This window comes from Lissotriton helveticus, chromosome 4_2 (assembly GCF_964261635.1).
Source record: "Lissotriton helveticus chromosome 4_2, aLisHel1.1, whole genome shotgun sequence".
NCBI classification, from domain to species: domain Eukaryota; kingdom Metazoa; phylum Chordata; class Amphibia; order Caudata; family Salamandridae; genus Lissotriton; species Lissotriton helveticus.
In genome coordinates this window covers 116,576,840-116,604,594 of record NC_136064.1, presented here as the reverse complement: position 1 = coordinate 116,604,594, position 27,755 = coordinate 116,576,840, and the positions used below count along the sequence as shown (strand labels likewise).

At 44.8% G+C, this 27,755-nt stretch overlaps 1 protein-coding gene across 1 annotated transcript in view; it reads left to right on the top strand.

Moving 5' to 3' along the window:
* Positions 1-3,343: 3,343 nt before the first annotated feature.
* LOC144752068 (nicotinamide N-methyltransferase-like) overlaps positions 3,344-27,755 on the top strand; it is an 85,344-nt gene continuing 60,932 nt past the window's right edge. The window contains exon 1 of the mRNA XM_078640019.1: positions 3,344-3,491. Within this exon, the coding sequence (XP_078496145.1) occupies positions 3,344-3,491 (148 nt within the window). The remainder of the gene's footprint in view (positions 3,492-27,755) is intronic.

Below are 27,755 nucleotides of genomic sequence, written 5' to 3'. Positions count from 1 at the left end.
AGCTCTGCAGAGGCCAGGGCTAGACGTCAATCACTCTTCAGCAAGCCTCACTGTTAACCCCACCCTACCATGCCCTGTGACCAATCAAACAAGGGCGGGTTAAAGTGAAAATAAAGAAGCTGCGCCATGATTCCTCGCACCTCTGGTAAGTGAAAATTAAAAAGAATATATTTCTAGAATAAAGTGTTCAAAATGCATGTGCCTGTTTCAGCTCTCAGCAAGCCATGAAATCGATTAGCAGTGTTTAACTGTGTTTGTGCCCTCCTGTCAGGCATTAGTTTGTGGCTGGAATCCCGAAGTGCATGATAGCACCGTTCAACCTTAAGGGGCTGTAAACTGTAGCTAGTATTTCTGTATGGCGACTCTTTCGGTAACTGCTCAACACTGGAACCGAGCATTAATTAACAACAGACCGCTAGGGCCTGCTGCGAACTCGGAGGGCACTTTGCTGCCCCACAGCCCTTGCGCCGAGTCCTACCTTTTCTTCATGCAGCTAGACTCCCTGAACTCTGGAAAGTCGTCCGAGGGCTTGCAGTCTTTGGACATTCGTCCCACTTGTAATTGCCCTCACTTCTCGAGTAACTGATACCACCCCAGCTCCCCTAACCCCCCCTTATTGGTAACTGCGAGGGTGGGGGAAATCCAGCGTCATGAGGGCCCGAAGCCTGGCTCAATTTGACAAGTTTTCTTTGAGGTATTTGAAATGTGACATTGATTCACAACTGTGCAAAGAAACAATTAGTCAAAATATTGTTTACTTGAAACGTGACGGGCCAGAATAAAAAGAAGGATCGCTCGCACAGCAAGGCATTAGAGTTAGGTATTAATCATGTATTGAGGTGCTCAACCTTGGACATATGGAGTGGCATATGTTATCCACTTTTCGCAATCTCCTCTCTCTGGGAAGCTAATGTGAATGAAGCTGGCCTCATAAATAGCACTGGTGGTTGTGGATCCGGGGAGGAAGGGGAGAAGTGAATTAATTAGATTTTCACAAGTGGAAATGAATCTTATGCAGGGAAGTTAATCAAAACCGTGCATTAAAACACTAATTAAAATATGTATTACGCATTTCTACAAAGTGCGTCATACGCAGATTACCAAAAATGCTGAAATCCAAATCAGTCTTGGGAAAAAAACTGAATTCGACCACATACTGGAGGCTGCTGCGAATACAGGGTGGCACAGCGGCTTTTGTGGTGGGGTCACTGTGAACTCCAGAGTTTGTGCAGTCAGCTTTGCCCAAAAAGCCTTTTACATTTGAAAGTTTGAATTGAGGTGAAATGTAGGTTTTGTAGCCCTTCTTTGCCGTTATCAAATTCAGATGAATTAATACCACATCACTGCTACTGTATGGCGTAGTAGATTGTAGTTTATTTGTGCTAGCCCCTCTCTAGCACACTTATGTCACTCCAAACCCCCTTTCTGTTCCCATGCTTCCCTGTCTCCAAATGTTCTGCTTTCTTGCTCTATTGGCCCATCTACACTAACTACCGCTTTGAAATGCTGAACATTGGTATTTGAACACATCCACATTCGCAGGATGGTACTGTCCCGTACTTCTTCACAGACAAAAACAGAGGGCATGCGTGATCACATTATTACTACCAATAGGAATTAATCGTGCAATGCACTTCACTTGTGTTTGCATTCAGGGAGTGAATGTCTCCGGTAATGAAATGTTTGAGGCTTCGTGTTGGAGTTTGGCGCCTCTTCCATCCCCTTAAAGTCAGACTGCGGAATAAATAGGATGCTATTCTGCTTTTTCTTGTAAATTACTTGTCCTTACAAATATTGAAATCGTGCAGCACATCTGAAGTGTTTTCTTCTCCAGCATTTCCCTTTTGTGCCACATTTGTTTATTTTTATCACAATCTGTTAAGGTGAATAGGGTGAAATCTGAGCATTTAATTTCTGTCTACAGATGACCAATGTATTTTGCACTTCTTAATAAGCATTCCTTGAGATCTGCCCCCCAAAGGTAGCTTTTCAGCCTCCTGCTCTTTCAAAGCGAATGATCAAGTTAGTAGTTCAATACTTTCTGCATTTCTGAAGGTTTGAGGGGTCTTTGGCAGCAAATGGTCCTCTTCGTACTATTTCTATGATAAAGCAGGTTTATACTGCTCATACAAAATACAAAAAGATGTACTATTCACATGCAGAAGGTAAGAGCCATTCAAGTAACTACAACAGGAACATATACTAGGCATATCCTCTGTTTTACTTGGTAATTTGCGTCCGAAGTGAATTAAGGGCTCAGAGTGTTTCATTATCTGCAGGAATTGTATTCGTGAAAGTCAAGGAATACTAGCTCAGTTTAGTATAAACCACCACTTGTGAAAGAATAGCACACAGTGGCACAGATGGACAGAACATGTGGTAGGCCGGCATCTGATATGCATCAGATTAGACTGACAGTTTTGCCAGTCACTATCTTTGTTAGAGCAGATTCACAATTGCTTTATTAACCTTCCTGCTTTTTCAAATTTGCTTGAAAATGCACCATTTGTACACTCTTTATTCAAAATGTTCTCATCGGGGAGAAACCCCCAAACCCACCCCCCGTAGGTGGAGTACCACAATTATTTTACGCCCTCCCTCTTTCAAATGTCACCAGCCGCCACTGGATGGAAATCTTCCGGGTAAACCTGCCCCCAAAATTACCTTTACCAGGAGTATCATTAATGCCAGGGGACAAAATTACTGGAGGATTGTAAATGGGACCCATATTGGGACCTTATAACTGGAGAACTATTGGTGATTTAGTAATTCTCCATCAAATAGACATGGTAGTTCCTTATTTCTTTGCAGGTTTCAAGCAAAGATTTTGGATGCTCAGAGAAACTGACATCTCCAGGGGAACGTAAACAAATCTGGAGTGTTCCAGTGGATCTCATAATTCTGGTGAGTTTAGTAATTACAGTTACAGGCCCCACTGGATTTAAGAATCCACTGCTAAAGAGGGGCCGAAAAATTAATGGGACCAGGAAGCATTTACCAATCTGTAAGTGTCTTAAGAAATTGAGCCATTAGCTGCTTTCCCTGAGAACCAGGCAAACCACATTTGATGTCATGGTCATACCCTTCTAGACATGTGCTTCTGTCGTGGGTGAAAGTGTTGCACTTGGAAAAAGTAAAAACTCAAAAGCAGCCACAGGCTAAAAATATTAATTTAGCCCTGTGGCCATTGACTCTGACGATAACAGTGAAATTGAAGTTTGATAAATTGCATAAGTAAACATTTCCCTCTTTTTTGAAGATTATTTAAAAGTAACATTTCTGGCTATAAAGCATGACTGCAACTAACCCAGAATTGAGGCAGGAGGAAGCTACACCAGAGAACATGGCCTCTAATCTGAACCTCAATGAGCTCTATGAAAGGTTTTATGATCCACAAAAGATGAAGGAGAGATATTTCACACCTGAATCTGCCTTTTTCGATGATACAGTTGTTCAGATGTTTTCTAATTACATCAAACTCTTCTCATCAGGTAAGTCTTACTCATTTCCCTGCTCATCCACAGACAGTACCGTTTGTATAACTTTTTTGGCAGCAGAGAAACTCAGTGATGTTAATATTGCCTGACATAGATACGTAGTCCCACCCACTTGCTGGCTATACTTACTATTGTATGAGTGGTAAGAGTGTCTCTATGTCAAATACTTGTGTTGCAGCCACCACAAAGGAACAGTAGATACTGCCCCATCATGCTCTTCCTTCTCTTCTTCTCCTCTGTCTTTATTAAGCTAGGGTCATAATACTGAAAAATGACACAGGCCTATGTAAGATGTCTACTCACCAGCATTTAAAAAGAGTCCAGGTGTATTGTGTACAGATAGGCAAATTTAAACATGCCTTTTCTGATGGTTGAAGTACTTAAAATGTATGCATTCAACAATGTTATTGACTGTCATATATCTACCAATCCTTCCAAAGAAACTTTGTCCTGAGTTACATTTCCAAATGTTAATGATTTATTATGGAAGCTACTATTAAGACTAGTTGTAATTTTTAGCATTTTGACAAGAAAGGCATATTGATTAAATTATTTTGCATAGGTAATGAAAGTTACTACAAAAACTAATCATAATAATAGAAGAGTAAAATAACTTTTTACATGTCATGGTCCTAAAATAGAAATTTAAAAAAAGTCATGAACTAAGTATTCAGGTTATGATTCAATAACAATTATACAATTATTACAACAACATCAAATACATAATTGAATCATTTGACCAAGAAGCAGCTCCTTTGCATAATCCATATACATCACAGAGGAGCTTGCCCTTTCACACACCCTCTAAGAGCCAGTCCAATAATAAATGATTGCTGTAGTCCCAGGCCTGTTAACTCAGGGCAGAGGCAAACAGTATGAATCAGTGCTGGGTCATGCTGGTCCCAAGCAGCTTGAAACATAGCAGCTGCTATTTTCCTTTCAATTTGTCTAAAATTCCATAAAGAGAAACAAATGAAATCTAAGGTCCAGAAAATACAGTTCTGGCAAAAATGAATAGCGTAACCAAGTTAAGATTGAGGGATTTACTGAGGGGATGAGCCCTGGAACATCAGCATATGTCTGCTGTTTCTCATGACTTCAATATCATTATGATATGAAATATATCTGTCTTTTGTAGCCACCAGCTTTCTATGCTGAATATAAGATAATGTATTATCTTACAAGTAATTGATTAGAGGACTGTCCACATCAATTTCAGGATTTGGGCTCTATTAATCTTTTTAAAAAAACATATACACCTCAACTTTGAAAAACATATTAGCAAAACATGCTTGGTGCACAAGCGCTTATTTTAGAATACACACTCTGGACATTTTTATACCTAGGCTGTGAAATCAGATTTCCCAAATTAAAGCCTGAAAGTGGAACACTGTGCAGTCTCATCTGTGTCATCGCAATCTCCTGCCTCACCGCAAAAATGGAAAATAGGTTTTAGAGATCATTGTTCTAGAAATACAGTAGAAAACATGAGTTTGAAGTGAACAGTAATAAACCCTTAGTGTATAAAATACTGTAATATGTGGGCATATATGTGTTTTCGCTTTATGGCAAAGGCGCAATTGTATCAATTAACAATGTTGTTGCAACATCCAGAATAACAGCAACAAATGGAAACAAGGTCTAAAAGACATTTTTTAAAGACACTTAGTAAAACAATATGACTTTAAACATGCTTTGAAAGAATTATGTATGTAGTAATATGTGTTGGACAATGTTACATTTATTTTTTGATGTGTTGGTGGTCATTGAATGTTTGCTTTTGTTTTTTGTTTTCACCACGTGTCCGTGAAAATCGTGATGTTGTGGCAAAGATCCCCAAAAACTAAAGGAATTAATACTTGTAAGATATATATTGGGGCATGTTTGTCAATGTGTTTTTTACCTTATATGATCATTTAGCATATTTTTGCATGGTGAGATATAGTTCTTGTGGTTGCAGCTAGCTATGTATACTGTTAGACATTGTGTAGTTATATATCCAGTGATGAATGTGTTTTTGGAAAGATGGCTTGAAGGTATTCATCTATTAGGAAATTGCATATATGTGTACAAGGTGATCTATGTTCATTAAGACTGGGGAAAATGTCATGTCTATGGTGGGAGTGTGTTTTTTCTTTGAACATGGTTTGTTTAAAATTGAAAAGGATTAATAGTGCAGAATGCCTTTTGAGTTCTTGTGCTAGCTTCATTTGGAATATACCTTTTGTTTGGAAAATACTAAATATATGTTTTAGAGTCAGAAAAAGTTTTTGAGAAATGGTATTCAATAAAGGGTTTGCGCTTTGAAAGATTTTAAAATGTTGTATTCCATTTTAGACACCTACGGATGCATGTATGCTGCGAGAGAGTCATGTATGCAATTATATACCAAGTGTGATATCCAGACGTCAGTCAAAGATAGCTTAGTAGAAAAGCACATACATAGTAAATCTGGCAGTTTGATATTGACAGAAGGAGATAACCAATGAGTCAGATTTATAGTCACAACTGTCAGATATCTAACAGTAATGAAGATACTCTCATAATCAGTCAGGAAGTAGTCAGGTACATATGCAATCAGGCAAACACTAGTGAGGTTGTCATCAAATCAGTTATTGCGTATCCATGGAGTTATTCAATGACATAGACACAACACATGTACTCTGTCAATAATGCAGGCAGAAATTATGTAGCCATTCAACTATGTAGGAAATACAATACAATTATGGAATCACCCAGATTTAATTAAGTAAGAAGGCTGTAACTATGCAGGTAGTGTCTCACTTGTTCAGAAGCTATGCATTCATCTAAGCAAACATTCACAAACCATGCAGTCATTGAAATACTGAGGCACATGCATGAACCCAGGTACTAATCATGTACTCATCTAATTAAGCAGAGAGTAGTAAACGTGTTATTTATCCAGTAGCTATGTTCTCATCTAATTACTGAGGGAATACTCTTGAACTAATACAATCACCCCAGCAGTACACTTACTTTCATGCAATCTCTCAAGGTTTAAAAATGGAGTCGTGCAATCACTCAGTCATTAGTCACGCACCCATTGAATAAGCCAGACATTACTGATATACTCATTGAATTTTCCAGGCACTACCCATGTAGTTAGCTAAACATTCAGGCACTACCTTTTTACTGAACCAAAAACACATGGGCAACAGCCAAGTAGTCATGCAATCACTAAAACATTACTCATGCACTCATCTAGGTGCTATGCATGTACTTAAACAATTATTTATGAACTATCCATGCACTTTACAAATCATGTATATACTATCTATGTTATGTTATGTTAAGTTAATGAATTTGTAAAGCGTTTGGCTGCCCCAGCAACAGGGCATCCCAGCGCTAGTTTCAGGTCATATCTTGGGAGGAGAGACTGGGCTGAGTATTAGGTCGGAAATAGCCAAGTCTGCTCAGCCTTTCTGAAAGCCCAGTGTTTCTGGATGTTCCTGATGGTCACTGGGAGAGTGTTCCAAAGGGCCATGAGCTTAGCTCATGACGTGGGATGTATGGAAATATGTATTTGGATAAAATAGGGGGTGATTGGGAAGTAAGACGTCTGTGAGCAATGCATAGTGTCTTAAAGTGGATTATCTATAATGTGGGAACCAGTGCAATTTAAGAATGAATTTAGAGCCCTCTGAAGTCATTTGATCCCCGTTTTATAAGGGCCCAGATACAAAGAGTCTACGCAGGTACCACTGCCAAACTGCAGAAAAGACTCAGCGCATACAGAACGCCTCCGCACGACTCGTCCTGGACATCCCCCGCCACAACCACATCTCCGCCCACCTGAGAGACCTGCACTGACTCCCCGTCAGCAAGAGGATCACGTTCAGACTCCTCACCCACGCACACAAGGCTCTCCACGACCTGTGACCCAAGTACCTCAACAACCGCCTCACCTTCTGCACGCCCACCCGCCAGCTGCGATCGACCAGCCTTGCCCTCGCCACCGTACCACGCAGTTGCAGAACCACCGCCGGAGGAAGATCCTTCTCCTACCTGGCGGCCAAGACATGGAACTCCCTCCCCATCCACTTACGACTGACCCAGGACCATCTCTCCTCAGGAGGCAACTCAAGACCTGGCTTTCCGAGCAGTAACGGACCCCTTCCCCACCCCCAGAGCCTTGAGACCCTCCGGGTGAGTAGCGTGCTCTATAAATTGTTTGATTGATTGATTGATAGTCCAACCTAGAGTACATAGTGGACTGGATAATAATCTGGCATGTCTCTGAGTCAAAGAACCCAAGTAAAGGCTTAACTCCTCATAAAAGTCCAAAACAAACACCTGCCACTGATTTCATATGCACTTCAAAGGACAATGCACTATCTACACAGACATCTAGACTTTTTTACACCCTCCTTGGTCAGAGGCGGTGATCCTAGTGAGGCGGGACACCAATGATGGCCCCCTATATATGGGTATCTCTTCCTTAAAGAAGAATATGTGATTTGTTACCATTTAGCTGCAGACAATTGCTCGAAATCTAATCCGCAATGCTCATCATGTCATTGTGAAATCTGAACAGAGTCTCGTTAGAGTTGTTGGATAGGGAGATCAGGAAATCACAAGCTGAATATCATCCGCATTGCATATTAATGAGAGCCCCCTGTCTTTTGCTACCACTGAAAGAGGTTGTATATAAATGTTAAAAAGCGTGGAGCTCAGAGGCGATCCCTGGTATACCTCATGACATACTATGTGCACCTGAGAGCATTAAGGGGAAGAAACAACCTGAAATTATCTCTCGGAGAGAAATGACGGGAGCCAGGTTAGGATGGAAATTCCAATACCTATCTCCTGTTAATGCTGCTACAGTATCTCATGCAAGTCTGTGTCAAACGCGGCACTTAGATTGAGTAGGATCAGAGCTGAGGTGTTGCCTTCATCTAGGGAGCCCGGCAAATGTTCAGCAACTGCAAACGGGGCTGATTCCGTGCTGTGATATGATCTAAGACCATTCTGAGAACAGTCCAGGATTTCATTAGCCACTACAAATTTGGTTAATATAGAATTGATGTAGGAATCAGTAGTTTTAGCCAGGAAGGGAAGAAGGGAGATGGAATGAAAGTTTTTCTGGTTTAGATACATCCAGAGTAGGTATTTTCAGCAGAGTGTTAACTTTGGCATGTTTCCATGGGGTGGATACCAGCACCATCAACAGTGCCAAGTTTATTAGCTTTCAGCAAATAGTTAAGAGGTGTTCCTGAAATTCCTGGAACTGGTCAGGTATGAGTGGGTCAGCTGGTGAACCGGATTTGGTTTTACTGCTGAAGTTACGTAGTTCTGCATAAGATAGTAAAGGAAAAGAGTGAAGGGCCTGGGGAGCTCATCTGCACCTCTCGACTTACATAGCAAGTAGTGGTGGGAACATATTTGTAGGTATTCTCTACCTTACTAATAAAGTAGTTTTCCAGATCATCACACTACTGAAGTGGGTTTTCTCATTCCGGTAGCAGAATGTATAATACTTCTATCACTTCTTAATTCTTTGAGTACTCTACACAGTTGTAGAGACATTCTTTTTTCTACCTTTTCATTAATATAATTTGTAAAATGAGGCAAATTATATAGTCCATTTAACACTACCTCCACATAACAGTTCATTCCAGATTTATTATCAAAGTGATAGCCTCGTATTTCCTCATTGTGGTCTAGTTTTCTTTTCTTTCCTTCTTGTTGATTTTGTTTTTGTTTATCTTTCTATTAAACTGTTTTTCTGTTTTACACACAGTATTTATTTTTGAACCACAGAATACATGCCTGAATGAGGTGCATATTGTGCTCTTAAGCTATTACACTCCATTACACAGCTCACATCAGCACTTACTTTCTTTTCATCAAAATCAATCAGAAATAAACCAGATCATTTTCTATTTTGTGACAAATCAACATATGATATTCCTTCTTTGAATACACAACTAACAATATTAACAAGACCTCTATCTACACGTAAAACTCGCGATTTGTGAATAGCAATAGCATACACTAAAGACACTGGGAACTGCGTTCGCTGGGCATACGAGTCTTTCACAAGTAGGAAACGTACAACGCATCTACTAATCTGCCTAACTTTAGCAATATCACCAAATTTTATGGCTAACTATTCCAATTCAATTCTTTTTGGATAATAAACACATTTCATAACTTTACCCATTGCACCATTCACTAGCCCTTCTTCAACATTTAAATTACGACGTACGATTACATGACACTTTTTACAGATATGTAACTGTTTTGCTAGTCCTGCAGTTTTCAACACAGAATTTTCTAAACTATCCAATTTTCATTGCAGTTTTTCTATTAGTACCACTGTAACTCCTTGATGTTCTATTTTATCATTTGCTCTCCTATTTTTCCAGTTGCAATATTTGTTCATTGAATTTACTTCACACCTCAAGAATTGGAATTAAACAAACAATACACTTCTCTCCCTTAACACATGTGTACTTTACTCCATAGCTGAAACATTACTTGGAAACATATTTTTGATGAGATAGGTTTGCAATACTGTCTTTTCCTATTTTGTGAGGACTCCCACTCTTAAGTCCTTTACTATATCTGCATAATGCATATCTGATGTTTGCGCATAAATGGATTAACTCTTTGTACTGAAAGTTTTGTAAATGTGTACAATTCCATTACTTCCTAGTGAATTCCTTGTTTCAATATATAGTAGTTTCTTGAATGCAGGTTGTTCTTTTATGGGAGTTAGTTGTGGCAGATCTCCAAAGACTAGTAAGTGTTTTCCTTCAATAAGTAAATCGTAGTCAGTTTTTAATATTTGCTGCATTCCTAAATGTATAAAAGCTAGCATTAGGTTAGACACCATACAGACTTCATCAATAATTAGTAGCTTATATTTCTTTAATACGCTTGCCACTTCATGGTCATCATCACTAGATAATGTGTTGTATTGTAACTTGTTATCATGTTCAACAGGCAGCATTAACAATCATTCAAGGGTTACTCTTTTAACATTATGAGCAGCTAAGCCTATTGGTGCCTATTGGTGCAATGACTACACACAACAGATTGGAATCTGTTGTCAGTACTTTAATAAATAAGCTTTTTCCAGGTCCAGCATGACCACTTAGATTAAATAGAACAGGTGTATATGTATAATATGCACATTTTTTCTTCTCATGGACTAAACATCCTCTTCAATAATTTCTTTCTGATCTGTATTCAATTCCTTCTTTAGTATTTTCAGATCCACAATTCTCTGTATTACTTGCTTCATTGTATTCTCCACTTAGTTCATAGCTATTATAGTTTCATTTCAATGATTGCCTGTCCAGGAAAATCATGACTTCCAGGTGCTGCACTTTGACTGCTCTGAAAACTATCTCTTGCTTTCTCAGCAACAATGTTTTCTTCTTGTTCAATCTCTTCTCTCAACATTTGAAGATACACTTGAAACATAGTTTTCTCAATGCTGTCTTTCACAGCATTGAATGAGGCTTCATAAGAGTCAAATTCTCCATGTAGCTCACTTTTAGTTCACTGTGGCTTAAACGACTATAACAAGGCTAAATAGAAAAACTCTATTTTGTCTGGAGTTTGGCAACTTAGTTATGTCTCCCCAAACATAATTCAAAACCAACCACAGCAAATGTACCTTTATCTAAGTTTTCACTGATATTACTTCTGAACCAATAATGTTGAAGTATGCGGTCCTCTACGGTTAGTAGAATACCTTGCAAAATTAGAAACAGCACTACTGTTAACCCGAATGTTCTTATATAAAGGCTTATTCTATTCCAACAGGTGTGGGATTAACACCATTATTTGGAACGTTATTGACACTTCTTTGCACCAGTATTCTTCAACGAGTCCGTTCAGACCACCGAGCACGGTGAGATCAATTACACAAACGTAGCAGAATTTCTTTTGGTTTCTCCCCTGAAAGCAAAAACACCAGTAAAAGAAAGGATGACTAACCTACCTGTCCTGGTTGGCTGTCCATGTACTTACTGGATGTACTGGATTGAGCCTGCGTTCCGGAATCGGTTACTGTTGTGATGTTAATTTCATTTAAGTATTGCTTTCATACTCTGATTTTGCTTGCACTCAAAAGAAATTTGCCTCTCCACATTTTAATATGTTTTTGTGCCATCTCCGCATAGCAGCAGGGAAATGTTGGCTAGTCAGTGATTCTAAAACCTCCCAATGTCTCATCTGAGACTCAAATAGTTATGGCCTCCTTCGCTCTGCCTTAGTGGCATACTCACCTCCTTGGTGTCTTCCACTGCTCAGCACTTGATCGCCTGATTCATTTCACTTCCTTTCACAAGGGAACATGTGCATTACCTTCAATGTCTCTTAGATGTGGGTATAGCTAAGGCAGGATTTTTGTTCTGTCCCTACAAATGAGATTGGGAAAATATTCCTGTCTCCTCTCCGGGTGCTCGCTCTGTGCGGTCTGGTCACTACATCTATTAAATTATTAAAAACGCTCCCTGATCTCCGTCCTCATTCCAGAGTGCAAAAATAAGGAAACAAGCAACACGGATCCATTGAGGTAATGTTTTTTAACAATATATTCATCATTAACAAACAGAACAATGAAAGACCAACAGGTTTCAGCTGTAGCCTTCCACAGGGTCATGGAGTGTATGTGTACAACCTGTCTCTTTTAAAGAAGCTACCATTGTTTGTACACCATATTTAAAAACAGTTTTTCATCGGTGATGTCACTGACCATGTCATGAGTGATGTAATATGTGAAGTCATAAGCAGTGTATTGTGGGCACGAGTTCTGATTAACTCAGCTTACTATAACAGCTGAATTTCACTGGTTTTGTATGAGGGAAACCTGTGCCTAAACATAATGTCCCTGTAACCTTTGTTTTTCTAAGTGAATTTTTAAGGTTTTTTAAAATTCATATTCCTAACTATAACGTCCTTGTTTCCCTTAGATTTATTTAAGAAATAGTCCCGCTTGCAGAGTGGTGGAGAAGGGGGGTGGGGCTTCTGACAAACTTTCAGGAATCGTGCTGTGTAGGACTTACAAGAGGTACCAGGAGGACTTCCTGCCCCCAAGATCCCTCATGAGTAAAGCAGACTTCATCCCCCAAGCAGTATTGTGTGAGGATCCATGTTTGCAGAATGGTGAAGAAAGGGGGCATGCCTTTCAAAAAAATTCTAGCAATCACACTGTGTGGGACTTACTGGAGGTAACCGGAGAGGTATTTGGCCCCAACAGACATCCTTGGGAGCCAGCTACCCTTCCTGTTACCTCCAGTAAGTCCCACACAGCAGGATTGCTGAGATGTTAAATGTTTGGGTGCATAAGCTTCTTGTGAGAGTCAAACAAATACAGGGGTGGAGGTAGGTTGCAAGACTCTCACTGCAGTCAGTATATAAAAACAAGGAAGTAATTACATAAATGAATCACATAATGTTGCAATAGAGTGGCTCTGACACGATCCTTTGTGTTTATAGTGTGTAATGTTTAATTATACAGAGAACTGGATACCTTCCTTGCATTATTAAGGAAGATCATGTTCCCCACTGCAGTGAAGTGAAATCCATCTCATCTATCGATGTCGTTATGATATATGGAGCCCATGCTATGGTAAAACAAATAAATGCAGATTTTATTTTCATTAACATGGTTCCTGGACTTGCCAATCTTAGGACAAATGTCTTTGAACCACAGACATTTTTGCCTTTGACATATATTTAAATTTACAAAAGCAGTGTAAGAAAAGATAGGCATGGACAGCAATAGGATTATTGGATAGCAGACTCTCAGCTCACCTCAAGCCACCAAGAGTTGAGGTTACCTTCTCCCTCCATTTTGCAGATGGTGAGCTGAACACTAGAGGTCAGAGTGCTTCTGACTACCAGGCTGCCCTCTGGACGATTGTTCCAGGTGGGTACCGTCATCATCCATGCCCTCTTCATCAGTGGTGTCCGCATGAACCACGGACAGAAACATGGCAGCTGGGCCTCATGATGAAACTGACGGGCCACCTGACAACAAGCTGGCCTGCACCCCAGCTGCTCATTATCTCTCGAGGACTCCGATGAGCTGCCCCAGCCCATCTGCCTTTCATCGTCGCATCTGTATCACGCCCATCAACTATGTGGGACTTGACCCAAGAGGGGCTCCATCAGATCGCACAAGACATGGGGACTTGACCGTTTAGTCCCAGTAGCCTAATTCCTGGTACCATCTAGTGCTGCATCAGGCCGGCTAGCTACTGGCTGGACCAATAATGCAAACTTCAGGCAGCATCGGTAAATTTGGTCCAAGCCTACATGGAAAATCTCCGGTGAGGCAGAGGTTAGGCTGATCCTACCCTGAACACAGCCCCATGTGTGGTCTTCTCCCACTGGTGTCCTGCTGTCTGTTATGGCCTAGATGTGAGGGGGCTGAAGCTGCGACCCACAAGTCAGACTGTGGTATCCAGAGGCTAAGGGGAGGGAGGGCGCACATGGCTTCCTGGCAACAGGAAGCCCAGTCACTCTATCAATGACCCATTGCCAACTTCTAATGATATTTGTGTGAAATGAGGTAAAAAACTTACATGGAGGCTTTTGAGCCATGAGCACTACAAGAGAACATAGGCCAACTAGATACATAGCCACTTTCCAACAATCAAAGTTTATTAATGCCCGCACAAGAGCTGTTCTCCTTGGCAGCTCAAACAGTAATGGGCTTATGTGCAATACACCTCGCCAGGCCTTTACTAATACCAGTAGTAGGTGCTTCCCCCTACTAGTTCAATTTCTATGATTAATGTGCAGAAAATTCCTTCCTATATAAGGCATGCAGTGGAGGACTCTTTAAAAAACAAAGCCATTCACTGGATCTGATGCCTGAGGGCACACTGCTCAGTTATTTGTGATGACATCCTCCACCCCAAAAGACCCAAACCAAGAATTCTGAACTATGAACATATAGAACTGTCCTGTTCTAATAATTTAAACATTACTTTTAAGTATCAGTGGGCAGGCAACAGGTCCTCTAGCACCGCTTGTAAAATCTCATGCCCTGCCCTTGGATCTTCTCTATGCATGAATTAGATTGAATGTGCCCATATAGAATTCAATAATCAACTCCTTGCCCAATTTCACCAAAATCTGATATTAGCTTGTTGAACCCTCAGGCTAAGAGCCATCCCTAGGCCATCATACTGAGTATAGCGTTAAGAAAACCCATAGTGTGAATTCCCAACAACACAATGCTTTGGCATGCTCACTAGATACTAATGTTGTTATATCCACTCAAGGGACCCTGGTTCCGATAAGTCCTTTCAGCAAGATTACAATAGTGCACAAGTTGCCATTGGCAGCATTCATCTCATTGAATGTGGTTGGATTTCAGTCAAAAATAGCCCTACCTGATTGGAGCAAGTTCATTGACAAGCACACCATTTGTCTGTTTCAAGAAGAGTGATATAGGTGTCTTAAACTTCCACATCCAAGCAAAACCAATCTTGCTGGGGAGACCCTCTGGAGGGCTAACACTCTGGTTCAGAGCCTCTCTGGATTGTAAAATTCATCATCTCGACACCGAGATCCTAGCATTCAAAAAGAGAATGACAAGAAATTTAGTGTATCTATGCTGGAGGTGTCAAGGGTGATCTGGCATCGACAATTGTCCAATTTCTTGAGGATTACTTGGAATGGAACCAATGTTAATCCATTCTAATTCTTTCAAGGGACAACATCACCTTTGAGCCCCTGGATAGAGATGGTGTTAGATTAGCTTATAAGGCGGATGAGAAATGGTGGCCATAGGATGCTTTACAGTTGAAGACTCATTTACTACATTTTGACGCACAGCAGTGTGACAAGTCTTCCAGCTGCCCTGCCATACGTCAAAAAGAAAGGACAGGAATGTGCTGTATCCAATACTCCTGTCCTTCTTCCCTACGCCGGCATACATACAGCAACAATGCCGCAACAAAGACACCCTTGTGCCATGGTGCAAGTGTGCCTGCATTCCTAGTATGATTGTTGTTCTGCACTAAGGGGCACCTTCCTGCACGAAAAAAAATAACAATTTATGGTGTTTTGCTCCTTGCTATGTGTGCTGTATTCTGCAGCACATTTAAAAAGGGTAAAAAATGAGGAGAAATGAAAGTGTTTCTCCTTGTGGCACCAATCCTATGGGAGGCTTAGGATTCTGATGCATTCCCAGGTTTACCATACTCTGTAAATCTGGGAGTGTGTCAGGTTCCGTGGATGTTGCTTTGGAAAACCCACAGCAACAACCATGGAATTCCCCTTTCACACAGCGTAATGCATGAAAGAGGCCATGAAAAGTCACACAGGGTGGCCTTGAAAATATGGGCAAGCACTCTGATCCACCGGTGCATCTAAAATGTGACAAATCAGTGGTACAAAGGGCTTGTGAATGAGGGCCTTTATCTTTAGAACCAGTGGTCGGGCCCCTAATAGTTGGACTAATTCTGACACAAAGTGGATCTTTACATTCAACAAACCCTACCATATGAGTAGTATTGAGTTAATTTTAGTTGAGCTGAGCCTTAGACCCTATTTCAATTACATGATCATTATGGAAAGAACAGAGAGTGAACATAACCCATTGTGCCTCAGCATGTGGGCACTCAGTGGTAGGCATCCATCTGATCCCCTCCTGCTCTCCCTTATTGGGTATATCGATCTATCTACTGATACGTGCCATCTCAAATAAAGGCAAGCAGCTGCCCTCCCTGATATTTTAACTGTCATTAGCCCTGATTTACACATCATTAAGCGTTCCACGTATTCATTTTTCTAAGCGCATTTTGCCATATTATGTTGTTGTTATGTCCCTCACTCACTCAGCAGAATGCCCACATCCCTAGTACCTGGTTTAACAAGAAATGTAAACATCTGAGAAGACTCCTGAATTTTTGCCATTAAATCAAATGAAAACGCTCAAATCTGTTTTCTAGGAAGGTTTACAAGAGGTGGCCAGGGTGCCTAACTCCAGGCCACGGGGTTCACAGTTCACACCGTTATCCACGATCGGAATGTGGTAGGCATAGCGTACGCCATATGGAAAGTGCATTCCTTTTACCTCTGTTCAAATAATGGTGGACTGAGCATAGGCCACATTGCCACAGAGTACCCTGTTGGAAATTGTGTCTCTGGTTGGCCAAGTATCTACCCTGTCCAAATAAGGAACCATAATCCTATTGATGGTAAGTCATAAGTACACTCTAAATTAACCTAGGCTCACCCTATGGTCGCTTGGCACAGAGCAGGCAGGCTTAACTTTAGAGGGAATGTGTAAAGTATGTGTGCAACACTTGAAACAGTAAAACAGTAAAAAGATAGAAACACAAATTATCAACATCTGCTTAGAGAAATAGAACTTAATTTATTGAATGAAACAGCCAAAATCCAATAAGAAGAACTGAGGTTATGATTTTTAAAGAACTTTTTTAATTATAGTACTTAAAAGCTTAACCCCTTCGGTGCTCATGACGAGCTGAGCTCGTCATGGTATACACCTCTCAGTTGCTCATGACGAGCTGAGCTCGTCATGACCACACCCGTTTTTATTGCTGTCCAGCACAGGAGAAGAATCTCATCAGCAGCGATGTGGTTAAGGTGTCAACTGTGACTTCCTGGTCATGCTTGACCGGGTCAAATCTGAAATTTCAACCCCACTGTGATTGATTGCTGGATGAATACAGAGACCACCCTTGTTCAGCTGGAAAAGTCCCTTGGTTTGAGGATGCGTACGATTCAGAGGCAATGTGTCACACGCAACTCACAGATGCTTCATCGTCGAATCACATTGGATGTAGATGATGTGTCATCATTGAGCCGCACAGCCGATGCATAGTTTTTCAAGTCTAGCACAGAAAATACAACTTCCAAGGGCCCAGGGTTGAATTTGGCACCACTTGGCAGGGCAGGCCACACAGATGACCGAGTCCAGGTACTGTTGCTGGTGTGCTGGAAGTCTTTTGTGTCCCTGAGACTTCAGAATAGGAACCAAGCAGACAGACCAATGGAGTCACTCTGGGTTCAGGTGGTGTAGGCCCAGTCCTTCTCACCCAGGCAGAGAGGGAAGTATGCAGTTCAGCACATCAGGAAATGCAGTTCTTCCGAGGCAGCAGTCCAGCAGAGTGGCAGCCCTTCAGCGGCACAGCAGTCCTTCTTTCTGGGAGAGTATCCACATGTTCAGAAGTATACCTCATGGCATGGCAGTAGGTCTCTGTGCAGAACCGAGTAGGTCTCAGTGGGGGGTCGGATCTTTGATGACTGTTTGACTATAAGACCACCCTGTTTTTCTGCACTCATGAGAAGTTTGCACTCCACCAAGGTCTGGTTGGAAAATCTTAAATGTGAACACTTCCTGAAGGATAAATATATCCATATGGTGTATTCTTGCTGTTAAAACAATGTTTAAACTGACATACTGTTTTGATAACTCCAGGGAGGGATTAATCATTTACTTGTGCCCTGAAGAAAGCCGTGGACCCATTGGGCCGTTTACTGGCTGTTACATTTTGGCACCTATAGGGTCAGAGGAGCATTTTATCCTGGAATCACCCGTTTTCTATTTTGACATCCACCATCTCTCCATGTTAAAGGGATACCTGGAGTGTGTGGTTGTTTTTAATCTTTAACCCCCGTGGCTATTTCTCATAAGAACTCCGTGAAATACGGTTGAGCCACCCAGGCCTTTAGGAGCCAGGGTGAACCTGATGATGAAGCATGACCCAACTAGAGTGTGTGAGGGTTACTATACAAACATATATTGCTCCCAATAGTGGTAGAAAATTGCAAAAAACACAGTTGATGGACAGAGTGCCTGTGTTTTTTGCAATTTTCACCCCGAGTGGGCTGGGTATGCTCAGACGTGAGTCCCAGGCTCTCCACACCACTGGAGTCAAGCTATCCAGGCTGAATGAAGGCTGATAGCCATTAACCGGTCCTTGGATGCTCGATTCCGGTCTGGGAAAGACATGGCTTGGTAGTTCGGACTGGACTGTTCCCATGGGGCACAGGGTCAGAGCTGATTTGCATATAGCCAGTGTCTAACCCAGGGTGGTGTGGAGTGAAAAAAACGATGGATTTAGGCCCAGATCCTTGTACTAGGGTGAATGTATGACATTGTTCTACATTCTGTCCATCAACTGTGTTTTTTGCAATTTTCACCCCGAGTGGGCTGGGTATGCTCAGACGTGAGTCCCAGGCTCTCCACACCACTGGAGTCAAGCTATCCAGGCTGAATGAAGGCTGATAGCCAGAAACCGGTCCTTGGATGCTCGATTCCGGTCTGGGAAAGACATGGCTTGGTAGTTCGGACTGGACTATTCCCATGGGGCACAGGGTCAGAGCTGATTTGCATATAGCCAGTGTCTAACCCAGGGTGGTGTGGAGTGAAAAAAATGATGGATTTAGGCCCAGATCCTTGTACTGGGGTGAATGTATGACATTGTTCTACATTCTGTCCATCAACTGTGTTTTTTGCAATTTTCACCCCGAGTGGGCTTGGTATGCTCAGACGTGAGTCCCAGGCTCTCCACACCACTGGAGTCAAGCTATCCAGGCTGAATGAAGGCTGATAGCCAGAAACCGGTCCTTGGATGCTTGATTCCGGTCTGGGAAAGACATGGCTTGGTAGTTCGGACTGGACTGTTCCCATGGGGCACAGGGTCAGAGCTGATTTGCATATAGCCAGTGTCTAAGCCAGGGTGGTGTGGAGTGAAAAAAACGATGGATTTAGGCCCAGATCCTTGTACTGGGGTGAATGTATGACATTGTTCTACATTCTGTCCATCAACTGTGTTTTTTGCAATTTTCACCCCGAGTGGGCTGGGTATGCTCAGACGTAAGTCCCAGGCTCTCCACACCACTGGAGTCAAGCTATCCAGGCTGAATGAAGGCTGATAGCCAGAAACCGGTCCTTGGATGCTCGATTCCGGTCTGGGAAAGACATGGCTTGGTAGTTCGGACTGGACTGTTCCCATGGGGCACAGGGTCAGAGCTGATTTGCATATAGCCAGTGTCTAACCCAGGGTGATGTGGAGTGAAAAAAACGATGGATTTAGGCCCAGAGCCTTGTACTGGGGTGAATGTATGACATTGTTCTACATTCTGTCCATCAACTGTGTTTTTTGTAATTTTCACCCCGAGTGGGCTGGGTATGCTCAGACGTGAGTCCCAGGCTCTCCACACCACTGGAGTCAAGCTATCCAGGCTGAATGAAGGCTGATAGCCAGAAACCGGTCCTTGGATGCTCGATTCCGGTCTGGGAAAGACATGGCTTGGTAGTTCGGACTGGACTGTTCCCATGGGGCACAGGGTCAGAGCTGATTTGCATATAGCCAGTGTCTAACCCAGGGTGGTGTGGAGTGAAAAAAACGATGGATTTAGGCCCAGATCCTTGTACTGGGGTGAATGTATGACATTGTTCTACATTCTGTCCATCAACTGTGTTTTTTGCAATTTTCACCCCGAGTGGGCTGGGTATGCTCAGACGTGAGTCCCAGGCTCTCCACACCACTGGAGTCAAGCTATCCAGGCTGAATGAAGGCTGATAGCCAGAAACCGGACCTTGGATGCTCGATTCCTGTCTGGGAAAGACATGGCTTGGTAGTTCGGACTGGACTGTTCCCATGGGGCACAGGGTCAGAGCTGATTTGCATATAGCCAGTGTCTAACACAGGGTGGTGTGGAGTGAAAAAAATGATGGATTTAGGCCCAGATCCTTGTACTGGGGTGAATGTATGACATTGTTCTACATTCTGTCCATCAACTGTGTTTTTTGCAATTTTCACCCCGAGTGGGCTGGGTATGCTCAGACGTGAGTCCCAGGCTCTCCACACCACTGGAGTCAAGCTATCCAGGCTGAATGAAGGCTGATAGCCAGAAACCGGTCCTTGGATGCTCGATTCCGGTCTGGGAAAGACATGGCTTGGTAGTTCGGACTGGACTGTTCCCATGGGGCACAGGGTCAGAGCTGATTTGCATATAGCCAGTGTCTAACCCAGGGTGGTGTGGAGTGAAAAAAACGATGGATTTAGGCCCAGATCCTTGTACTGGGGTGAATGTATGACATTGTTCTACATTCTGTCCATCAACTGTGTTTTTTTCCCAATAGTGGTAGAAGCAACTGATCCTCCCTCAGACAGACCCGTTTATACTCCTGAGGCGGAAGCCGGGAGACACACACTGCCCCTGCACAAGCTAAACTCTATTTCAGCATCATTTTAAAATATTGTTAAAAATTTGTGTTATACTATTTCTTTGGCCTTGGTGGCATTTTTAATCACTTATTCCTCACTCGAGTGACTGTGCCGATTTAGGGCTCAGTCCGGCCTCGATCTTGGGAGGCGAAGTGGAAGGAACGCGATGGCCATCTTAGGCAGGTATCTCCCAGGTTGGGTGCAGTCTAGCTGCTCAGGCGCAAGGCACTCGGCGCTAGTATTTAACCAGGGAAACTAATCTGCTCGCGAGACCCGTTTATTCTCCTGAGGCGGAAGCCGGGAGACACACACTGCCCCTGCACAAGCTAAACTCTATTTCAGCATAATTTTAAAATATTGTTAAAAATTTGTGTTATACTATTTCTTTGGCCTTGGTGGTATTTTTAATCACTTATTCCTCACTCGAGTGACTGTGCCGATTTAGGGCTCAGTCCGGCCTCGATCTTGGGAGGCGAAGTGGAAGGAACGCGGCGGCCATCTTAGGGAGGTATCTCCCAGGTTGGGTGCAGTCTAGCTGCTCAGGCGCAAGGCACTCTGCGCTAGTATTTAACCAGGGAAACTAATCTGCTCGCGAGACCCGTTTATTCTCCTGAGGCGGAAGCCGGGAGACACACACTGCCCCTGCACAAGCTAAACTCTATTTCAGCATCATTTTAAAATATTGTTAAAAATTTGTGTTATACTATTTCTTTGGCCTTGGTGGCATTTTTAATCACTTATTCCTCACTCGAGTGACTGTGCCGATTTAGGGCTCAGTCCGGCCTCGGTCTTGGGAGGCGAAGTGGAAGGAACGCGGCGGCCATCTTAGGGAGGTATCTCCCAGGTTGGGTGCAGTCTAGCTGCTCAGGCGCAAGGCACTCGGCGCTAGTATTTAACCAGGTAAACTAATCTGCTCGCGAGACCCGTTTATTCTCCTGAGGCGGAAGCCGGGAGACACACACTGCCCTGCACAAGCTAAACTCTATTTCAGCATCATTTTAAAATATTGTAAAAAATTTGTGTTATACTATTTCTTTGGCCTTGGTGGCATTTTTAATCACTTATTCCTCACTCGGGTGACTGTGCCGATTTAGGGCTCAGTCCAGCCTCAATCTTGGGAGGCGAAGTGGAAGGAACGCGGCGGCCATCTTAGGGAGGTATCTCCCAGGTTGGGTGCAGTCTAGCTGCTCAGGCGCAAGGCACTCGGCGCTAGTATTTAACCAGGGAAACTAATCTGCTCGCGAGACCCGTTTATTCTCCTGAGGCGGAAGCCGGGAGACACACACTGCCCCTGCACAAGCTAAACTCTATTTCAGCATCATTTTAAAATATTTTTAAAAATTTGTGTTATACTATTTCTTTGGCCTTGGTGGCATTTTTAATCACTTATTCCTCACTCGAGTGACTGTGCCGATTTAGGGCTCAGTCCGGCCTCGATCTTGGGAGGCAAAGTGGAAGGAACGCGGCGGCCATCTTAGGGAGGTATCTCCCAGGTTGGGTGCAGTCTAGCTGCTCTGGCGCAAGGCACTCGGCGCTAGTATTTAACCATACGTCCATTCGTCCGTGCAGCGGACGCGCTATGCGGATGCGCCAACATCGTGCCAAAGGAGCGTCTAAGGAAAGCCCGTCTTTGCCCGTCCGGGCCAGACCGGGACCAGGGGCCACGGAGCTAACCTCTGCGTCACAAGTGGGACCCGCTCTCACGTACAGCCGTAATGACCTGTTTAATCTAAACAAGGGTGTAACTCCTAATTGTATCACATTGGGTGCTCTTATTTGCGCCCCTAAATCCTGTACTGGATGTAGATACAATCTCTTTCTCGATAAACCATGTCGCATGGGGGATGGTGTTGATAAATACCGACTGGCGTTACTTGATTGTCGCTCCTTACCAAAACATGCGACTGAGCTCGCGTTGCTTCTGGAGGAACGAGATTTAGATGTACTTTTCCTTACAGAAACTTGGACAAATGAGGGCTCCAGTCGGACATTGTACGCGCTTTACCCTCCAATTATGCCATACTTAGACAAGACCGACCTGACGGTTGGGGAGGAGGGATTGCCATCATATTTAGAAATATCCTAGGATGTCGAACAGAAAACTTCTCTATCTCTGGAGCTGAAAGCCTTAGATTTGCTATCTCCTTTTCTCCCATCTGCACCTTCTCTGGAGTTTTGCTCTATAGACCCCGGGTCCCTACGGCCAATTTTGCGAAGACCTCTCTTGTACAGCAATAAACTACTCTAGCACTATCTCCAACTTTACCATTTTAGGAGATTTTAACATTCATGCAGATGAAACTGATTCGCCGGCCTGCATTAATTTGACTACCGGTCTGGAAATTCTTCATTTGAAGCAGCTAGTTACAGACTCTACACACACTGCAGGACATATCCTGGATCATTGCTATACCAATGTAAACACCCTTAGTTATGACAACGCTATTAGGGTCCCCTGGTCTGATCACTCACTACTACTGTTTTCTATGCCTTTACAGAAGCAAGCTGAACATGCTACATTCGCGAAAAAAAATTGTCGCGTCTGGTCCAAACTTCCAGTAGAAACCTGGGACATTAATCTCAAAAATACCTCATCTAAAATTACTAATGACCCTCTGCAAGCCGATATGTCTTTCACTCAGTGGGTAGAGGCCTCTTTGGACCTCACTCTCCCTAAGACTGAACTATCTCATAGAAGTGGGGACAATAAGAAAGCCTGGTACACGCCCGATTTGAAACTATTGAAGCTAGCATGTAAACAACAGGAAAGACAGTGGAGAAAACATTATTCTGAAACTGATAAGGCCAGCTATAAACTCGCTTTAAAAAAGTATAAAAAGGAGATCAAAATCACTCAATCCAATTACTTTCAGACAAAAATTAGTACAGCCGCTAATTCTCCTAGAGAAATTTTCAAAATTTTTAAATCCTTGGTCACCCCTCCTTCCCCTATTGATGATCCAGGACGCGCACAGGTGCGATGTGAGGAACTGGCAAAATTATTTATCACTAAAGTGGCCATTATATATGGGGGCGTGGCCAAGATGGCGGTGTGAGCGGACGTGTCCTGCTGAGCTCCCGCCGCCGAACGCCGATTTATCGCTTCTAAAGCACCCTCCCGGGTACCGAGAGGCCTCATTGGGACCCCAGACCAGTTGCCAGCTTGGTGCGGACATCTGCGAGGCGGCGCTGAGGTCCAGCTGTGTTGGGCTCGGACCGTTTCTAGGCCGGGACACTGCGGCCTACGGGGACCTGTGGCGGACGGAGCAGCGAAAACGAGGCCGAGAGGGGCGGAGCCATAAAGCCGACGCTGAGGCATCCCTGACGGGAAACGGCAGGTCTGACCCACGCGATTGAGTGCGAGGCCTCCCGCGGCTCCTCCGTGGAGGCTTCTGCGGACCTGCCGGGAAACTACACCAGCATATCCAGGGTCCCTGGCTACACATGCGACTGCTGGATGGCGGAAACGGAGATTGCAGCGGCGACGGTCGAGCCCGGGAAGCGGCCTGAGGTGAGGAGAGGGGGGAGACAGAGACGAACCCCCCCCCCGGGAGACTCGACGCTCCGGGCTGCGGCTCTGGGTCAGCAGTGAGCAGCTAAACACAGCGCCGACCCCCCCGGCTGCGGACTGCCACCCTTGGAGCCTCCCCTGGCACTGGAGGTGATCTATGCACTGAGCGCCGCCATTTTAGGGCCGCGTGATTGCAGTCAGAGCTCCGCTCGAGCGGGAAGCACCCTTCGCCACGTCTGACCGGGGCACACGTGCCTTCACTACAGTCACACGTCTGCCCCCCCACACATAAGGGGGTGCGGGTTGGAACTTGCGTGTACCGCAGCCTTAGACATTGGAGAGGAGCAGGGGTCCCTCCACCCTACGCAGCAGGAAACGAGAGACGGCCGGGGGGAGGTGTGGAGACCCAGGTGTGGTGTCGCTGGTGCAGAGGCCCCCAGTGTGTGCCGCCCCAATCGTGACCTGGAGTGCCCGCTGGGGTGAGGTGCCCCGGGGACTGCCATATTGAGACATCACCCTGCCCAGTTACTGGCTCTCCCACACGGACTGCAACGTCTGGGTTAACGCCCCGAGCACTATCTGAGGGGGGCACGCAGGCAATCAGGACCTAGCAGCGACAGCAATTGGAGCCGAGGAGACCGACAGCGGTGCGAGGGAGGTGGACTTTTAGCACCGGACCGTCTGGTGCCCATCTACAGGTGCTACGACGGGCTTCTGGCCCGGTCCACGCCGGACTATTCAGCTGACAGGCCTGGGAAGTATGGCGAATGGCAGGGTGCGAAAAGACAGGACCATTAAAGACTTGCTTACACCCATCTCCGTGGGGGAGAAAAAAACGGACCCTCACAGCGCTGGAAACCATGCGGCGTCCGCTAAGTCAACGACCGGCACACCGGGCACCAGCCCCCCAAGCAATGACGAGCCGGTCACGAGATCTTTCTTGGAATCACTATTTGGTGGCCTACGGGAAGATCTCCAGCTACTTAAGACTGAATTGAAGGGAGAGATTCGAGAGCTGAGGCGAGACACGGACGCCATCGGCGAGCGGGTAGCGGATCTAGAGTCGAAGAGCAACGGCCGAGACGTCGAGATGGAAGCGCTCCAGCAAGAAATTATCCGCATCCATGACCAGCAAGTCGACTTACAATCCCATGTGGAGGACTTGGAAAACAGGTCTCGGAGGCATAACATACGAATTAGAGGAGTAAAACCCACCCCGGACACGGCGGATCTCTTCAAGTTCACGCAAGGCCTTTTCAACCACATTTTGGGCCGATCGGCTGACTCCATTATCACGATAGACAGAGCACATCGGACTGGACCGCCTAGAGCCTCGGGTGCCTTGCCAGCGGATATCCTGGTCTGCGTCCAGGACTATCGCACCAAAGAAGAGATTCTCACTAAAGCGCGACAGCTGGGCTCCGTCTCCTATGGCGAACACTCGCCGACACTCTATCAGGACCTGGCGGCCATCACCCTGGAAAAGCGTAGATCATTCAGACCGATTACTGCTGAACTGCGACGCCTCGGTGTCACATATAGCTGGGGACACCCGTTCAGGATTGTATTTAAATTGAACAACAAAGTGCACCAGATTCGATCTCTCACTGAAGCTTGCCGGCTGTTAGGCATCGAGGAACCTGAACTAGCGGGAGACTCGCAACCGGGGAACCCCTCGGAGACCAGCACCGCAGGACAATGGCGACAGCAGAAACGACGGCGCAGGCCGCGTCGCCCTCCACAGGAGGAGATACAGGAAGGTCAAAGGGCGGCAGTCGAGACGGCGGCACTGGAACTGGCAGAAACGGCTGATGGCTGACGGATAAACGCTGAGCTGATCTTAATTCGCTTTGGCGGTCGGCGGCGGGAGAGGACTTGAAAAGACTGGACACGTACCCCTGTCTTCTCAGTGACCCTACTTCTTCTGAGCGTTGTGCAAATGGGAACATTCTACTTGTTGCTGGGGGGGTGGGGGGGATGGGATTCTGCAAGGCCAAATTGGGGTGGGTCTGCTGTGGGAGGTGGGGGGACTGTTGGGGTTTGTTATTGAGTGCCAGTTGTTATTGGGTTTGAACGCCGAGGTGCTGCCATCCGAGAATTGGGGGAGTCCCACTAGGTCTGGGATAGGCAAATATCTGTTGTGTCACCTGCCAACTCTCGCTCCTAGGGACCGACGGATAACACTACTGGGCAGCCTTATCGCACACTCTATATATAATGGCAGGTGTTGAGAAAATTACACCACGGTCCGAAACGGCGCGGGCCCCCTTGAGAGCACTGACATGGAATGTCAGGGGCCTCAATGACTATAGGAAGCTGAGAAAGGTCCTTAGTTACCTACGCAGGCATAACATAGACCTCGCTCTCCTCCAGGAGACACATTTGCCTCTCACTAGCAGGATGTTACAGCACAAGGGGTTGACGGGAAATAGTATTGCAGCGGGCTTCACCACACACTCGAGAGGGACACTAATATGGGTGAACCCGCGTTCCAAACTCACTTTACAGTCACTGGAGTCGGACCCAGAGGGGAGATATGTCGTTTGCAGATGCAGGGGGCAGGGGCATGATATGCTGCTTGTGAATGTCTACGGGCCCAACTACGATTCACCTGAGTTCTACACAGACCTGGCCCGGAGATGCAAAATGTATGATTGTGCGTATATGCTTTGGGGCGGGGACTTTAACCTGGTCCTAAACCCGGATCTGGACAGGTCCGCGGGACCGAGCAGGAGCCCGTCGGCGGCTGCCACGGCGCTCCGCACTGAGATGGTGCACCTGGATCTCTTGGATGTGTGGCGCAGTAGACATCACTCCAGAGGGGGGTACACACACTATTCAGCGTATCATGCCCTGCACACTAGAATAGGCTACTGGTTTGTTTCACAACAGCTATCCAATAACATTAGGGACTGTCTCATACTGCCACGCACACTGTCTGATCACTCTCCTCTCCTCCTGCTCCTGGAGTCGCCGGTGCGCGGAATCCCCCCTTTTACGTGGCGCTTCCCCCCGTACTCTTTACTGGACGAGGTGTACCGAGGGGAGCTTGCGGAAGAAATCGAAAGCTTTTTTGTGACGAATACGGGCTCTGTGGAAAGTTTTCAGACGCTGTGGGAGACCTTTAAGGTCTACATACGCGGGATAGCCATGGCCAAACACTCCAGTGTCCTGAAATCCATTAGACAGCGGCTCACGTATTTAGAGGGTAGGCTGAAGGACCTTGAAGGGAGACACCAGGCGGAACCAGAGGGAGACGCACTAGAACAGATAAAACAACTGTTGAAAGAATATCACACAGAGGCAGACAGAGAGGTACAGCACATGGGCAAATATGCCACGGCCCGCGTGTATGGCGAGGGTGAAAGGCCTGGTTCTCTCCTGGCTAAGATGATCAAACATGAGCGGCAATTGCAAAAACAACAAGTGATGGACTGAATGTGGATCAATGTCACACACTCCCCCAGTCAAAAGATCTGGGCCCAAATCCATCGTTTTTTTGCACTCCACACCACCCTGGGTTAGACAATGGCGATATGCAAATCAGCT